General features: G+C 40.0%; 1 protein-coding gene across 23 annotated transcripts in view; it reads right to left on the bottom strand.

Moving 5' to 3' along the window:
* The window catches only part of LOC122214492 (sarcolemma associated protein), a 151,622-nt gene extending 136,311 nt beyond the window's left edge, over positions 1 to 15,311 (bottom strand). For 4 of the 23 annotated variants that reach the window (XM_042929759.1, XM_042929755.1, XM_042929754.1 and 1 more), the window contains exons 1-2: positions 13,844 to 15,308; positions 12,326 to 13,635 (exon numbers count right to left, since the gene is read on the bottom strand). In XM_042929759.1, coding sequence (XP_042785693.1) covers positions 12,326 to 12,523 — 198 coding nt within the window. In that variant the 5' untranslated portion in view covers positions 12,524 to 13,635; positions 13,844 to 15,308. Of the gene's footprint in view, positions 1 to 12,325; positions 13,636 to 13,843 lie in introns of all 23 variants that reach the window. The other 19 variants (XM_042929764.1, XM_042929761.1, XM_042929760.1 and 16 more) reach the window with 10 other exon arrangements.
* Positions 15,312 to 15,776: the final 465 nt, after the last annotated feature.

Below are 15,776 nucleotides of genomic sequence, written 5' to 3'. Positions count from 1 at the left end.
CATAGAGGATACAACTCAGGAACAGCCAAATGGAAGAGATGGGCAAGGTATGGGGGAAGGGGCTTCTATGCCCCCTCTGTCCTGGTGAGCCACCCTCCCAGTACCTTGCAGTGTTTACCAAACCTAAAGGAGCTACATTGCCTCCCCTCTTGCCAGCAGTGCTTAACTACTCCAAAGACTTGATAGCTCTATTTTCTCCTTCCCAACTGCATTTCCCAGAAAACACCATTCTCTGTTAGGCTTTTCTGCCTCAAACACATACTATTCCCTTGGGCTGGAAAGCCCTGCCCTTTTTTTTTTTTTTTAAGATCTTATTTTTAACTAATCTCTACACCCAATGTAGGGTTTGAATTTACAACCCCGAGATCAAGAGTCCCACGCTCTACCGAGCCAGCCAGGTGCCCTCAGAATGCCCTGCTCTTTCTTTTATCCAGCTAGCAAAACCCTACTCACTCTTCAAACAGCAATGTAAAACAACTTTCTCTATGAAGTCCTCTTCCTTCCTTCCACATTTTCTGCCCCCATTCTTGGGGGAAGGAACACATCACTCCCTTAGCTACTCAGAAACAATGATTAACAAATATTTCTATTGTTAGACTTATTTGTATTATATTTTTCAGTGCTACTTACTGGGCACTATACCACAATGCAAGCATTAAACAGTCAGATACTTGTTAAAGAATAGGAATGCATAATGGTCACAATCTAAGTTCAACTATAAGTGAATAATTTATTCTAGTCAAGACAACATCATTCATTCTAATAATCTTTTATCTACCCTCTATATGTCTGCATACCCAAAAGATTCATTGATGACACTCCTATGTTTACTGCAGCGTTATTTACAATAGCCAAGATATGGAAGCAACCCAAGTGTCCACTTGACAGATGAATAAAGAAGATGTAGTGTGTATACACACACACACACACACACACACACACACACACACACACACACATATGCACACAGTGGAATATTACTCAGCCATAAAAAAAAAAAGAGAGAGATTTTGCCATCTGTGACAACATGGATAGACCTAGAGGGTATTTTGCTAAGTGAAATAAGCCAGATAGAGAAAGACAAATAGTACATGATTCCACTTACATGTGGAACCAAAAAAAAAAAAAAAAAATGAATAAACAAACAAACAAAAAGCGGAAACAGACCCATATATACAGAGAGCAAACTGATGGTTGCCAGAGGGGAGGAATGTGGAGGGATGGGCAAAATGGATGAAGAGGAGTGGGAGATACAAGCTTCCAGTTATGGAATGAATAGTCACGCAGATAAAAGGTACAGCATAGGGAACATGGTATTGTAACAGCATTGTATGGTGACAGATGGTAATAGGAACACTTGTGTTCAGCATAGCACAATATATAGAGCAGTACAATCACTATATTGTACACCTGAAACTAATGTAACACTGTATGTCAACTATACTTCAATTAAAAAAAGATTCACTGGTAAATAAATTACCTTACACTTCCCAGATTCAGACTGGAGCTTTTAAACTGTATCTTTCCACCATTTCCCAACTCCCACATTAAGACCTTGATACTACAACTCGCCAGTAATATCAAAACTGTGTATATTAATAAACATTTCAATATTGGAAACCCTCTCCATCTACTAAAGTTTTTAGAACAAACGTCTACCAATAAGGTACACTAAGGAAGTAGTGACAAATATTAAGCTACATGGCACTTCAAAAGCAGCTCTGCTAATCCCACCCACATTTGAACAGTTGTTCTGCACTCTTCTACTTCCTACACCCTAATCTGTTTTCACTAAGCTATTACTCCATCTAACATTCTTTTTTTTTAGAAGAGCTTTTTTGAGATATAATTCATACGCCACACAATTCACTGATTTAAAGTATACATTTCGGAGTGGTGCAACCATCACCGCAATCAATTTCATAACATTTTCGTCATCTCAAAAAGAAACCCATACCATTTAGCAGTCACTCTCTGTATTAGTCAGGGTTCTTAAGAGAAACAGGACCAATAAATAGGATGTGTGTATATAAACAGAGAGATTTATTTCAAAGAATTGGTTCATGTGACTGTGTGGACTGTCAGGTCCGAAATCTGCAGGGCAGGCCAGCAGGCTAGAGACACAGGGAAGAGTTGCTATTGCAATCTTGAGTATGATGGTTCTATGAAGGCAGAATTCCTTCAGAAGAACCTCAGTTTTTTCTCTTAAGGGCTTCAACTAACTGAATGAGGCCAACCCACATTCTGAAGGATAATCTGCTTCACTCAATATCTACTGATTTAAATGCTAATCACATTTTAAAAGTACCTTCACAGCAACATCTAGACTGGTATTTGACTAAAAACTGGAAACTGTGGCCTAGCCAAGGTGACAAATAAAATTAACCATCACACTCCCTGTTACTCCCAAACCCTGGCAACCACTAATCTACTTTCTCTCTTTGGAATTGCCTATCCTACACATTTCATACAAATAGAATACAACATGTGGCCTTTTGTGTCCAGCTTCTTTCACTTAACATAGTGTTTCCAAGGTTCATCGATGCTGTACTATGTAGAAGTACATAATTCCACTTTACTGTTGAGTAACATTCCATTACATGGTATACCACATTTTATTTATCCATTCATCAGTTGATGGTAAATTTGGGTTCTTCCCACTTTTTTTTATTATTATGAATAATGCTACTATGAACATTCATACAAGATTTTGTATGGACATATGCTTTCATTACTCTTGGGTATATACATAGGAGTAGAATTGCTAGGTTAGATGGCAACTCTATAACATTCCATTTTACCATGCAAACTGTTTGAAAAAATTCAAAACTACAAATTTTGTTTACTCTACAAGCGTAACTACCATTCCTATACTGGTAACATACAGCATGATCTTGTTTTCCAGACCTTAATTTTTGAAATAGAAGGAACTTTATAACTAGCATCTAATACTATAGTTAATATTTCAAGAAACAATAAAAAAACAAAATAGTCATTTTTTCTGTAATAGATTTACTTATGGGGGGTCATACATACACATATACACACACATTCTATTTAAATTTTTTTTAATGTTTATTTTATTCATTTCTGAGACAGAGACAGAGCATGAGTGGGGGAGGGACAGAAAGAGAAAGGGAGACACAGAATGTGAAGCAGGCTCCAGGCTCTGAGCTGTCAGCACAGAGCCCAACGCAGGGCTCGAACTCATAAACCGTGAGATCATGACCTGAGACGAAGTCAGTCACTCAACCGACTGAGCCACCCAGGTGTTCCCCCACACACATTCTATTTAAAACACAACCTCCTGGGGCGCCTGGGTGGCTCAGTCAGTTGGGCATCTAACCTCGACTCAGGTCATGATCTCGCAGTTCACAGGTTCAAGCCCCGCGTCAGGCTCTAGGCTGACAGCTCGGAGCATGGAGCCGGCTTCAGATTCCGTATCTCCCTCTCCCTTTGCCCCTCCCCTGCTCACGCTCTCTCTCTTTCTCAAAAATAAATAAACATTGAAAAAAAATTGTTTTAATAAATAAAACACAACCTCCAAACATACTAAACTTAGAAATTATCTGATGTAAAAAAAAAAAGTATCATTTTTTTGTTTATTATAGTATCTGAACAGTGATACTCCAGTATCCTTACACATAAAGAGTTGTTTTTATTCAATCTGTAAAATATTAAGTGATTAATAAATACTGTTTGAGGAACTAATCTTCAATTAAAACTCTAAACTGATGGGGACACTTGGGTGACTCAGTCAGTTAAGTGTCCAACTTCAGCTCAGGTCATGACCTCAAGGTTCGTGGGTTCAAGCCCCGCATCAGGCTCTGTGCTGACAACTCGGAGCCTGGAGCCTGCTTCAGATTTGGTGTCTCCCTCTCTCTCTGCCCCTCCCCCCCAAAAAAATAAACATAAAAAAAAAAAATACTAAACAGATTTACTATCAAAATATCTAAGAGTTAATAGACAATAAGGTTTTTATTTAATGCATTTTTTTTCTTCTGATCTATTTTTCACTAACAGGCTGGTGATGAGATTAATGATGAAGAGCGCTGAGGTAGCAAGCAACAGAGTGGTCGAAAGTGCACATTCTACAATCAGATGACTGGGGTCTGAATCCTGACTCTACTACCATCTTTGTTACCCTGAACAAATTCCTTCACCTCTCTGAACCTCTGTTTTCTCATCTGTAAACAGGATAATAATACTACCTACTTCAGAAGTTTGTTGTGAGGATTAAATGAGATAATACATATAACTCTTAGCACACCACCTGGTAAATACTCAATAAATGATAGCTATCACTTTTACAGAAGTCTGGATGCTGGTCAGAACTCAGAGCATTTAACATATTTCAGATAAGCCTACCACAATTCACTTAATATCATCAGCTAAAAAGTACATTTTTAAAAAACATTTCTTTTGAGAGAGTGCACGTGCGCATGGGTAGAAGAAAGACGGGTGGTGGGGAGTCCCAAGCAGGCTCCATGAGCCCGACACGGGGCTAGATCCCACAAACCACGAGATCACGACCTGAGCCAAAATCAAGAGTCAGAAGCTTAACTGACTGAGCCACCTATAGGTGCCCCAAAAGTATATTTTAAATTATCATCCAATCACTTATGAAAAAAGTAACAGAAAACTATGTTTCTTTACCTACATACCCAAGTAGGTAAATACACAGAAAAAAGTTTTGAAAATTATATACCAAACTAATAATAACAGTTACTTCTGTAGTAGGGAAGGAGGATGGGAGGTACCTATGTTCAGGAGGACATATATATTCTCTATATAGATTCCTATTGCTTGAATTTTTGAGAATGTATTCCTGATATTTGCATAAGTAAAAAATAAGAAGTAACAGCTTAAAAGTCCATATTGGAAATGCATTCTGCTTGGCTCAGCCAGAAAAAATCAGTAGTTATAAATGTAGACAAACCTATAAGCCTGAAAGTACTGACAAAACCTTAATACAAGTAAATAAGAAAACAAAGTTTCTTACAGCTTTAAATTAAAATCTAACCCAAATTAAATAATTGACAAAGAATACAGTACTAATCACCAAAAACTTCCATGTTTTCAAATGCCTATACAAACTTTTCAACTTTTCTTCTTTATACCTATCAGCCACACTCCTTAAGGATAAAAGATTTACATGGGAGGCAAGTTTTTCCAAGGCTGTTTCAGTTATTTGCATAAACACCCAAATCCAAATCAGTTGCCTGAATGCAAACCTAAGAAAAAATATATTTACTGCTGGAAGTAATAGAGGTATGTTTAAAAAATACCAGCTGACTCAGAGAAATAATTAACTCAGGTTCACACAGTCTTTGAAAGTCTTGTCATATGATAGGATTTCAGTTATGCTCCCAGAAAATTATAACTTAGCCTATTTTTCAAGAGAGCAAAAGGCAAATTTTCATTATAATAACTGTTCAGTCCATAAGATAGTTTAGAATAAATGTCTAGCAGTTGGCTTTCATTTTGGGGGGGGGGGGGGGGGGGGGGGGCTGAGGGGAGTAGAGTAGAATGTAGATTCTGGTCCCAACTCCCATAGTTACTAATAGATGACCTTGTACCAGTAACCTCTAAACATCCAACTCCTTTAGGATAAAATGCACCCAGCCTGTAGCTGCTCTACCTACCTCCTAGATACGTGTAAGAGTGTTACACATATCAAGTGAAATAAGAAAGTACTCTGACTATAAAATCCTTAAAACAAAAGTAGTATTTTGCATGAGAATGGATATGTATGTAATACCTCAAAATTAATATCACCAAACACAAGATTATCTATGGTCCCAAAACGCTTAGCAAAGCATCTTGCACACTGCAAATTCTCAATAAGGAATGATTTATACAAAGACTACCTATTGGTAATTGAGTCCATGATCTCAAATTAAGAACTAACTCAAATGACCTTCTGCCCTTTGACCCCCCTCAGGGTTTGTAGAAGTACAGACTGCTCCATTGTTCAGACATCACTCATTCAAACATTTGTGTAGTGCCTATCCCCTTGTTCTCAAGAGCTCACATCTGGCAGGGCAACAGCACATTTGCATTATAGTTATTTTGTTGTCTGTGTCCCATAATGAAATTATATACAAAGTTCTATGGAAGTGTAAAGGAAGCAGCAATTAATTCTTTAGTCAGTGGGAGTTAAGGAAGGTTTCACATTGGAACTGGGCCTCGAGGGATGAAGGGGAAAGGTCATTCTGGAAGACAAAACAGCAAAGAAGGCACTTGTTCTAGGAACAGTGAGCACTGTCACACAGCTACTGCACAGAGTTTGGGGCAAAGGGAAAAAAAGAGTAAGAGAAGATGGAGCTGGAAAAAGGAGAAATGAGAGAGATTTTGAATGGGTTTGTACATCAAGTTAAAAATTAACAGGGCAGCAATTAAGAATTTTGAGGAGACTTGTAAACTGTTCATTCATTTGTAGTGGCAGAGAGAGAAGCACCAGCAGGAGAATCCTTAGAACATTTCCGCAGCTAACAAATGCCATCATTTTTCTTGATTTAAGTAACTGACATAGATTAAGAACCAATCTCAGTCTTTTCACTTAAAAGTCTAAATGACAGACACTCTCCTCCCTATTTACCAAAGAGAATAGATACTAAGCTCTAACATAAATACCACTTGAAAAAAACAAATAGGAGCCTGAGAAGGCAAAGAGTAGATTCAACCTAAGAAGTAAAGTCAAATACCTAAGCAGGAAAAAAAAAAAAAAAAAAAAGGTTTCAAGTATATACACCACCCATATTTTTAACAGCTTGGATAGATAAAATGTTTCATTAATTTTCCACTATTGTGAAAAGTGTGAAATGAATCTGTTTTGGATATACAACTTGGCCTTCTAAACATGTTTACATCAACGTGTCTTAAACATAACATTGGTCGATTATAACGCTTTCTCACAAAAACCAGCACCTCTTAATGACATTTTTACTTCTATCAACAAAAAAATCTGGTAAAGCAATACACAAACAAATAAAATCAATGATCTGATATTTTCCAAAAGCTGAGGCCAGGATCTCTGCTGTCATATTTAGATGCGGGGAAGAAGAAATTATCTTGGCTATCAAATTCTGGAGATTCTTCTCTTTCAATGGCTTCCTTGCAATGTCCTTGGAATGTGACATATCACACCTGCTTTTATGCCTTTACTTCAGTAATTCTTCTCACCCAAAACTCCTTCTCCTGGTATTTACATCCGTTATTTACATCTGCCTTACTTTAAGTCCTAAGGTCTATCTCAAATTGTTATCTCATCCATGAATCATCCCTAAAATCTCCAGAACTTACAGAACCTCTCTTTTTGCTCAAGTCGTAATAGGCAAGAATAATATATTTGTCTTTTCTCACTTTCTGGCATTTAATCATTTTTATTCCTACTGTGAGCCTGGTCTATGCCCTTACAAAATGACATCATATCTAAACTGTTACAAAGCCTTGGAATAGCAGAGAAGTTAAGAGCTTGGGTTCTAGACTCTCTAGAGTTAAGAGTCCAAATGCCTACATTCGAATCCTGGCTCTACCATTTAATAGCTATGTGAATTTAGGCAAATTAATCTAATCTAATCTTTCTGTGCCTTAATTTCCTCAAAGGTTAACATGGGAAAAATAAGCACCTATCTTAAATTGTTATTTAAGGATTAACTGTTAACATGTAAAGCAGTTAGAACAGGACATGGTACATAGTTAGTGCACAACAAGTGTTAATTAAGCAGTTACCCATTTGCCCTTGCTCCAGGCCTCCCTACATATTGTTGTTGTATCACTTTTAAATGGTGGTTCCGTTATGTCAGCGCACAGAACTTTCCCTGGTCTCCCACAGTGCATGGATCCATGCCCTTGGTAATTAAGGTACTCCACAACTATCTACTCAGCTTCAGTTACTCAGCATCTACTTTATACAAAATAAGAGACAGATATAAGGCAGACACACCCTCTGTTTCATGGTCTGACAACTAAGTATAAAAAAGAGATACAAACATAAAACATCACACAGAATGGATGTTCACCCATAGCTACTCTCCAAAAACACTCTCGAATCCAACAAAATCGATTTCATCAGTGATGGGAAGATGTCAAACTCATTCAAAATTATCTGCTTTTGTCTGTTTTATTTTACTCTCATCTCCTCAAAACACACAAAAACCACCCAAAAAAGGATACCTTTTCTTAGTGTGTAACTATCCACCCCTATTTTAAAGTCGAATTAAAACACCATCACTCTTGCCACTTAAACTTATTTAATACTATCTTGTCTCAATCAACTATTCTCAAAGTGTATAGTCACCCTCTCTATCTAAAACATAGATTCCTAGAAAGGAGTAACAATCTCTTCCCAGTTTTTGTCGTTTTCTTCCCTCTCATCACTAACACAGATCATGATAGAACAGGTGCTCAAAAATATGCATAGAATTTAAGTAAAAAAGTGAAACTGGAAGTAGAATACTCCTACTACTACCACTTATTACTAATTACTAAGTAAACTAGAGTTAAGAGTGGAAATAGACTACTGTATCAACCACTAGACTATCACTTGTCCATAAAGCCTCAAATCAAGTGGGACCACCGAAATCACGAGGTAGTCCACTCACTATCCCTTCTATGTAACCACCACATGGAGAGATTTGCTTCTTCAGTGGTACCTTGGAACAATGGAAGGATTAAAAACATTCCATTATCTGCCACCTTATTTCAAGAGCCTGACCTCCAAAAAGAAGTGAAGGATGTACACAGGGCCAGCATCCAAGCAGGGCAAAAACCAACTGCTATACCCCTAAGTAGATGATTTGGGAAAACTTATTAAATTCCACTTTGTCACAAAGCTGTTGCTCTCCAACAAGCAGGTTTTAAGTACCATAACACATTCCACACACTTAGCATTAAAAAAGTATCACCTAGGGGCATCTGGGTGGCTCAGTCGATTAAGGGACCGATACTCAATTTCGGCTCAGGTCACGATCTCACAGTTCATGGGATTGAGCCCAACATCAGGCTCACACACTCTCTCTCAAAATACATAAATAAATAAACATTTTTTAAAAAAGCATCATCTAGATTTCCATGTGCCTATGTTTTCCAAATTTTCTACAACAAACATGCATTACTTGAATAATCAGAAAGCTGCGTGTTTATTACTTTTTCCAGCTCTTTATTTATTTTTGAGAGAGAGAGAGAGAGAGAGCATGCAGGGAGGGGCAGAGAGAAAGGGAAAGAAACCGAATCCCAACCAGGCCCCGCACTGTCAGCACCAAGCGTGATGCAGGGCTCAAACCTACAAACAGTGAGATCATGATCTGAGCCAAAATCAAGAGTCAGATGCTTAACCGACTGAGCCACCCAAATGCCCCATTACTTCCTCCAGCTTTTCATGGGTCTCCCTTAATGGCCAGTGCCAAATGCAAAAGTCACGAGGTAAAAGTCAACCAAAGGGCATATTACTCCAATTTTCCACCTCCCGGGGAAAGTGCCAATTTGAACAAAGTTCTCAACTTCATTTGTTTCAATTTTAAAAATTATTTCTACATATGCCATCACATGAAAGAAAAACAATTGTCATTACCTTCCTAAGACTCCACAGCAATACAGCAAATTGCAAAGAGCTGCCTAAATGGTTCCCTGTTTCCCCACCTTAAACACCCTCCTCCCTAAATACTGATCTCTTAATAAGGACCCAAAAAGGTGCTCAGTAATTTACATGATTATCTCAATCCTCAAAACAATAGTAGGTACCATTATTATCCCCAGGAGACAAAACTAAAGTTTGAAGACATTTGAAAAATAAAAACTTGGGGGTGCCTGGGTGACTCAGTTGGTTAAACGTCTGACTCTTGATTCTGGCTCAGGTCATGATCTCACGGTTTGAGAGTTCGAGCCCCATGTCAGGCTCTGTGCTGACAGCATGGAGTCTACTTAAAATTCTCTCTCTCTTCCCTTTCCCAGCTCATGTTCGTTCTCGTTCTCTCCCTTTCTCTCTCTCTCTCTCTCCCCCCCCCCAAAAATAAAATAAAATAAAATAAAATAAAATAAAATAAAATAAAATAAAATAAAATAAAATAAAATAAAATAAAATAAAAATACAAACTTGCCTAAGGTGATGCTTGCAGAAGGAGGGGATTCTGGTGTTGTACAAAGAAATTTGCTGGGAATATATATTAGGCTCAGTGACTTTTGTTAGGAGAAATCCTCAAACAGGAAATTTCACACATAGAAAACAATAAGTAATATTTGGTCGAACTATGGGTTTTCTTTGGACTTGTGTATCTCAGGATATCTGGCACATAATAGGTGCTCAATAAAAACATGTCTGTTCAAACCTAAAATTTAAATAATTCATAAAACAATTTGATCACATGGCAAAATCTGACAGGCTATTTGCTTTAACTAAATTAGTTTGTACAACAATCAATAATTATATCTATGCCTAAAGTAATGACTTCATGTCCTGAAGTGTTTCTAGCTAAAGCAGAAAAAAAGTGAAAATGGAAATAAGCTATACATCTTTTAAAGTTTTTTCTAATTACAAATTCCATTAAAAATTTTAACGTCATCTCAATTTATACAATACTCACTATTGATCTATCCTTAGCCATCTTAAAATAACCTATTGTGAGGGTTTTAGTATAGCCATGAAACACACTGTTCATATAACCACTATTTTTTAAATAAGTAATAGAAAAAATCTGAGTCTCCTTTGAATAGTGTATCAAAGAAGGTGCATTTGCAGATTATGTACTTTAAGGAAACCTGTTATCTGATTAAGTTGGACCTTAGCTTAGACAAAAAGGTAAAGCTGATTAAGTTAGGACACTAGCAGTTAACTGATGTTTGAATTTGATAGCTGGAAAGATGAGTTTTGTGAACACTCACTTTAAATGCTTATGGGTAATCCATGAAGTCTTTTAGGCATCCAAATTTTAGTTTCCAGGGAGAAAAAAAGGGTCTGTTCCATAGGTAAATGAACATCTGGTGTTATACAGAAAAATTAACATATTTTTCAGTTCTCATCCTACACACAGAGTAGGGCATAGGTATTATGCAAGCATAATCTTCTCCTCCTTTCTTTAAAAAATGATTTATATAATAATTCCTTAATTCAGTAGCAACAGAAATAATGTTTTCTCTTTTTGTTTTGTTTTGTTTTGTTTTGTTTTTTAGGCTCAGGCTTCTTTCATTCCAAAACCCTACTCTTCAAGACTTAAATTCTTCTTTTAAAAAAGACCTAATCATTTAACTCAGAAAGAGCAAAAAGTCAGGAGGTGAAACCCAAGGTATTCCTATCAGTCTTACATAACTTACTCTAAGTTGGAACTGATACAATAGCTTAACTAAAACCTGAGGTATAAGGACAAAAATCAGTTCTTTAGTATATTCTCCACACACATAAAGAGTTTTAAAAATTAAAAAGGCCTTATTTTTTTTTCTTGCATTCTTAAAATATAAGCACCCACTACAGAATAAATTAGGGCACCAATATAAAATGCAAAAGAGTCACACTTAAAATAAAGAGCATTAAATTCATCCTATCACATCGAGGTAATGCAATTGACAGAACTGGGAAATAATTTCAAATAAATTAATTTCTTAACACTGATTTTTAAAAATCACCTCTGTAAGTATGCATTAAGTATTTTTTATAAGTTCTTGCAGGGAACATCAAAAAGTGATTTTCAAAAGCAATATATGCATGTTCATCCATCTTGCAAACAAAACTGAAAATGTAAAGTTACAGTTATTAGTGCTTAAATGAAATTAGCTTTTAAAATTGCAAATTACTCGTTCATGGGTAAATATGTATCAAATCTCTCAAAAATGTAAATTTACACAAACAACTGTCCTTACTAGGAAGACCCTGATCTGCACTCAATTAAAAGCTATGTGTTAACTACATCTCACCACTGAGACACCTGAGCCTCAGTGTAATACCAGCCACAGATTCCCTGCATTGCTTTGGAAACTGCTGCTTGCTTACTAAAGCACTGAACCGCAAATTCACCTTTCTAAAAAGACTGGAAGCAAGAAGCCAAGTTTCACTATCTAGTTTTCCGAAATGAATTAGGGTTTGCGATTTCACTGGGAATGACCACATTATCAAGATGCCATCGCCCTCCCGAGGCATTTAATTACAGTACCTTCTCTGTTTCCATTCAACCACCTCAACTAAACTTCCAATAGAATCAGACACACAAAAAGTTGCTTCCATGGCCTTGCTGAAAGTCTCCTCTGGGTGCAACGCTGGGATCCTGCATATATTACGCAGAAAGGGCAAAGGGAAACGAAAAGTAAAGATTGTTAGATAACGTGGTGACATTACCTTGCCCGTCTTGTGATCAAACCAGACGAGAGCGTGGTTCCTTGACAGCACTTTGCAATCAAAGGTAGCATTATTCTGAGCTGGTCGACAGCGGGCCACGGAGCGGCCGATTTTAATAGGTTCGTCCAGGTAGACATGGCGCTCCTGAAATGGGTGCGAGTTCGGGCGGCAAGTGAAGATGGCCAAGGCTGACGGCATCGAGGACAGACTGGGGTGTCTCTCCTACCAAGGGACAAAGAGGAGTTCCACCGGATCCGGACTGCCCTTCACAAGCTTATACCCCTATCCCCCCCAAAATTTTAAATTAAAACAAACTGCGCATTGTCTAAGCATAACCAGTGAACATCAACAACTCTTCACTTGAGTGGGAAGACAAGCCAGCGCAAGCCCCATCACCTCCTTTAAAACCCAGCAGCGCCCTGATCAGACAAAGTCCCCGACTGGCAGCTTTCAGTCCATCCTCTTCCCTGGGAAGAAAAGGCTCAAACATCGGTCAGCTCCGGCTAAGAAAACTCCTGGAAGACAGTTCAGGGACTGGAGGTATCCAAGCAGATGAGTCACACACCAATTCTTGTGTTTTGTTTGGGATCGCGGCCGCTTTTCCCCCTCGGTGGCGGAAATGTTGCAGCACTGCAGCATGAAGGAAGGGTCGGTTCCGTGCGGCCAGGAAGGTCCTTTTGGGCCGAAGGAAGGTGTAGCCGAGCACCTCTGGGCAGCCACCGCCCGTCTTCGAGGGCCTCGAGAGTGGAAGGGCAGGGGCGAGGGGGTCGGTGAGGGGGTCTAGACGGCCAGCGGGACAGTCTGCATTGCTCTTGCTGCACGGAGGCCACCCGGGAGGTGGCACGGGGTCCCTGGCACGAGCCGAGGCAGCGGTGGCTGGGGTCCTTGGCTCGAGGAACGGGGACAGGCAGAGGCGCGGGCAGCGGCCGAGTGGGGACTCCCGGGCACCTGGCGGGCGTCCCCGCGCCCAGGGCGGGGATCCGGCTCGGCAGGCCGGTGCGGACCGAGCGAGGCGCAACCCCGGGGAGGCTTGGGGGGTCTCGGCCCGCAGGAAGTTGGTCCCTGGACGTCTGAGCTCCTGGCTGCTGCTCAGCACACGGGCAGCCTTCCTTCAGGGTCGCCCCCACGAGGGTCGCATCTCAGGGACGGCAGCCGCAGCTCCCAGCGGACGAGGAGGTGGGGGAGGGAGGCTGGCCCGGAGATTGGGGGAGAGGCCTGGAGGCCCCGGGCTGGGTCCGCCGCAGCCTCCACCACTCGCGGCCGGTGGAACAAGCTCAGGCTGTGCCCGACAAGGCAGGAAACTTTCCGACCTGGTGGGGAAAACATCAAAACAAACGGCCGTCAGGCGCCGGTGCCCGCCCGCCTCAGCCCGCACCCCCTTCAACCCGCCCCTTGCCAGTCCCCACGACTGGCCAAGACCTCGGCCGACCTCTCCGCGGACGAGCTGCGGGGATTTAGAGCCCGAACGCCACGACGGGTCCAGCCTCCCTCGCCGCCGCCACCACCGCCTCAGCTTACCTTGCCAGCGCCGGCCGCCATAGTGACTCTGACTGAAACCTACCCGGTGCACCGCCACGGGAACGCGCACCCTTCAAGGGCCCTCCTACCCCCTCTCCCGCGCCGTAGTCCAGGGTTGTCACGTGTTCGACGCCGTGGAAGCCATGATGGTCAAGGGCAGAGAAGAGGGCACGCTAATTTTTAAGGAGCCTCCAGGCGCCATGTTAGTTAAGGGCTGGAAGCTTCAAACCATGGGACAACCTTTATAACCATTTTGGTTAAGGGCAAGAGAAAATTTGACCTGTTGAAGGCTTTCCAAACAAAACGTGACAGCTTCCTGCGTTACCATCTTGGTAAGAAGACACCAGCTTTTACTAAATTTTAGTCATCATACTTCTCGTTGAAGATACCAACGAGCGAAGAGAACAGACACATCCGAAGGAGATGTTCATTTGCAGTCATCTTAGCTGTGGGCAACACAGTCCCCCTACAGCCGCCTTAGGTGTGGCCAACCAGATTCCCACAAGTCTCAGGATTTGTGCATCTAAAATGAGATCCCTCCTCCCCCTGCAAAAGTCTTCTGAGAATCCTGCCCAGAGAAAAACTCTTAGTCTCCGCATTCCATTTCGAATGACCATTCTTCTCTTGGGACCTATCACGTCCCCCAGGGCTCCAATGCAGATTCTACCCCGGAAAGAGTGTGACTTCAGAAAATTTAAAATCACCCTGTTTCCAGAGAAAGGTCAAACAATTTCCAATATGAAAAAAAAGAGGGTATAGTCCCCATTCATAATATTATGGTAGATGACGAGTCTGTAGAAGGAAAAAATACAAAACCCAAAAGAAAATTTCAAGAAAAGATGGTGGGAAGGAGTTTTATTCATTTAGAACCAATGGTGGCTTCATTCTTCAAATTCCTTTGACAACAGGCTCTACCACTGTGTGACCTTGAGTTTATCTAAAACTTTTCTAAACCCTTTCAAGCCTCCTTTTCTCATCTATTACTTGGAGATGATACATAACTCACCTGTTATTGGGAGAATTCATTTCAATACTTACATATAGGAGTTCGGCCCTGTCCTACCTGTCCCAAGTTCTGTGCTGGGCCCTGGAGACACAGTTGAACAAAACCTCAATCCGTGTCCTCTGAAAGCACACCTGGACACTGTGGGATAGGAAGGGCGGTGGGGAGGAGACAAACGCATAGATATTTCACTTTGATGTAATGAGGGCTAAGATGGAAGCAAACAGTGAGTGCTAAAGGTGTCAGGGACTGCCTTCTGAGGGAGGTAACTGAACTGAATGAAGGAAGGTAGGAAAACCACAATAAATACAGTATTTATTGAACGGCTTCTTAAATGTCCAGTAAAAGAGAATAGCAAGAAAGGAACAAAGCTATTTGAAACAGTGGACCAATGTGCCTGGCACATAATAGTGAAATAAATATTTGATGCATGAATGAAAATTACATACTGTTACTCATTATTACAGGATAAAGAAGGAGTGGCACAAAATGAGTCTGGAGAAAAGAATATGCATTAGATTATAAAGATACTGGGTATTTGTGTACTTTTCTAGGACTCTTCACTAATTCAGCAAATATGTATTGAACTACTACAGCGTTCCAGGTACTTTATTCTGGGAAAAAATAAAGATATGTTGAAAAGTTTTAATATAAGAGGGTAAAAAGTTTTCATTTCTGGTAACTTTTAGGCTTATGTGGAATAATGTTGAAAAGTTTTAATATAAGAGGGTAAAAAGTTTTCATTTCTGGTAACTTTTAGGCTTATGTGGAATAAAGTAATACAGGTCCCTCCACAAATCTCTGATGCGTTCTGGGCATGAATTTATAAGTTACTTGTACATGATTTCATTAGTTCATTCTAGAAATATTTAATTGACTGCCTACTGGGAAATAGCTACTTTTGAAAAGCCCTACAACAGTGAAAAAAAA

The sequence above is a fragment of the Panthera leo genome, chromosome A2 (assembly GCF_018350215.1).
Source record: "Panthera leo isolate Ple1 chromosome A2, P.leo_Ple1_pat1.1, whole genome shotgun sequence".
Lineage (NCBI taxonomy): Eukaryota > Metazoa > Chordata > Mammalia > Carnivora > Felidae > Panthera > Panthera leo.
The sequence above is the reverse complement of the archived record's forward strand: the minus strand, read 5'-3'. Positions and strand labels throughout refer to the sequence as shown.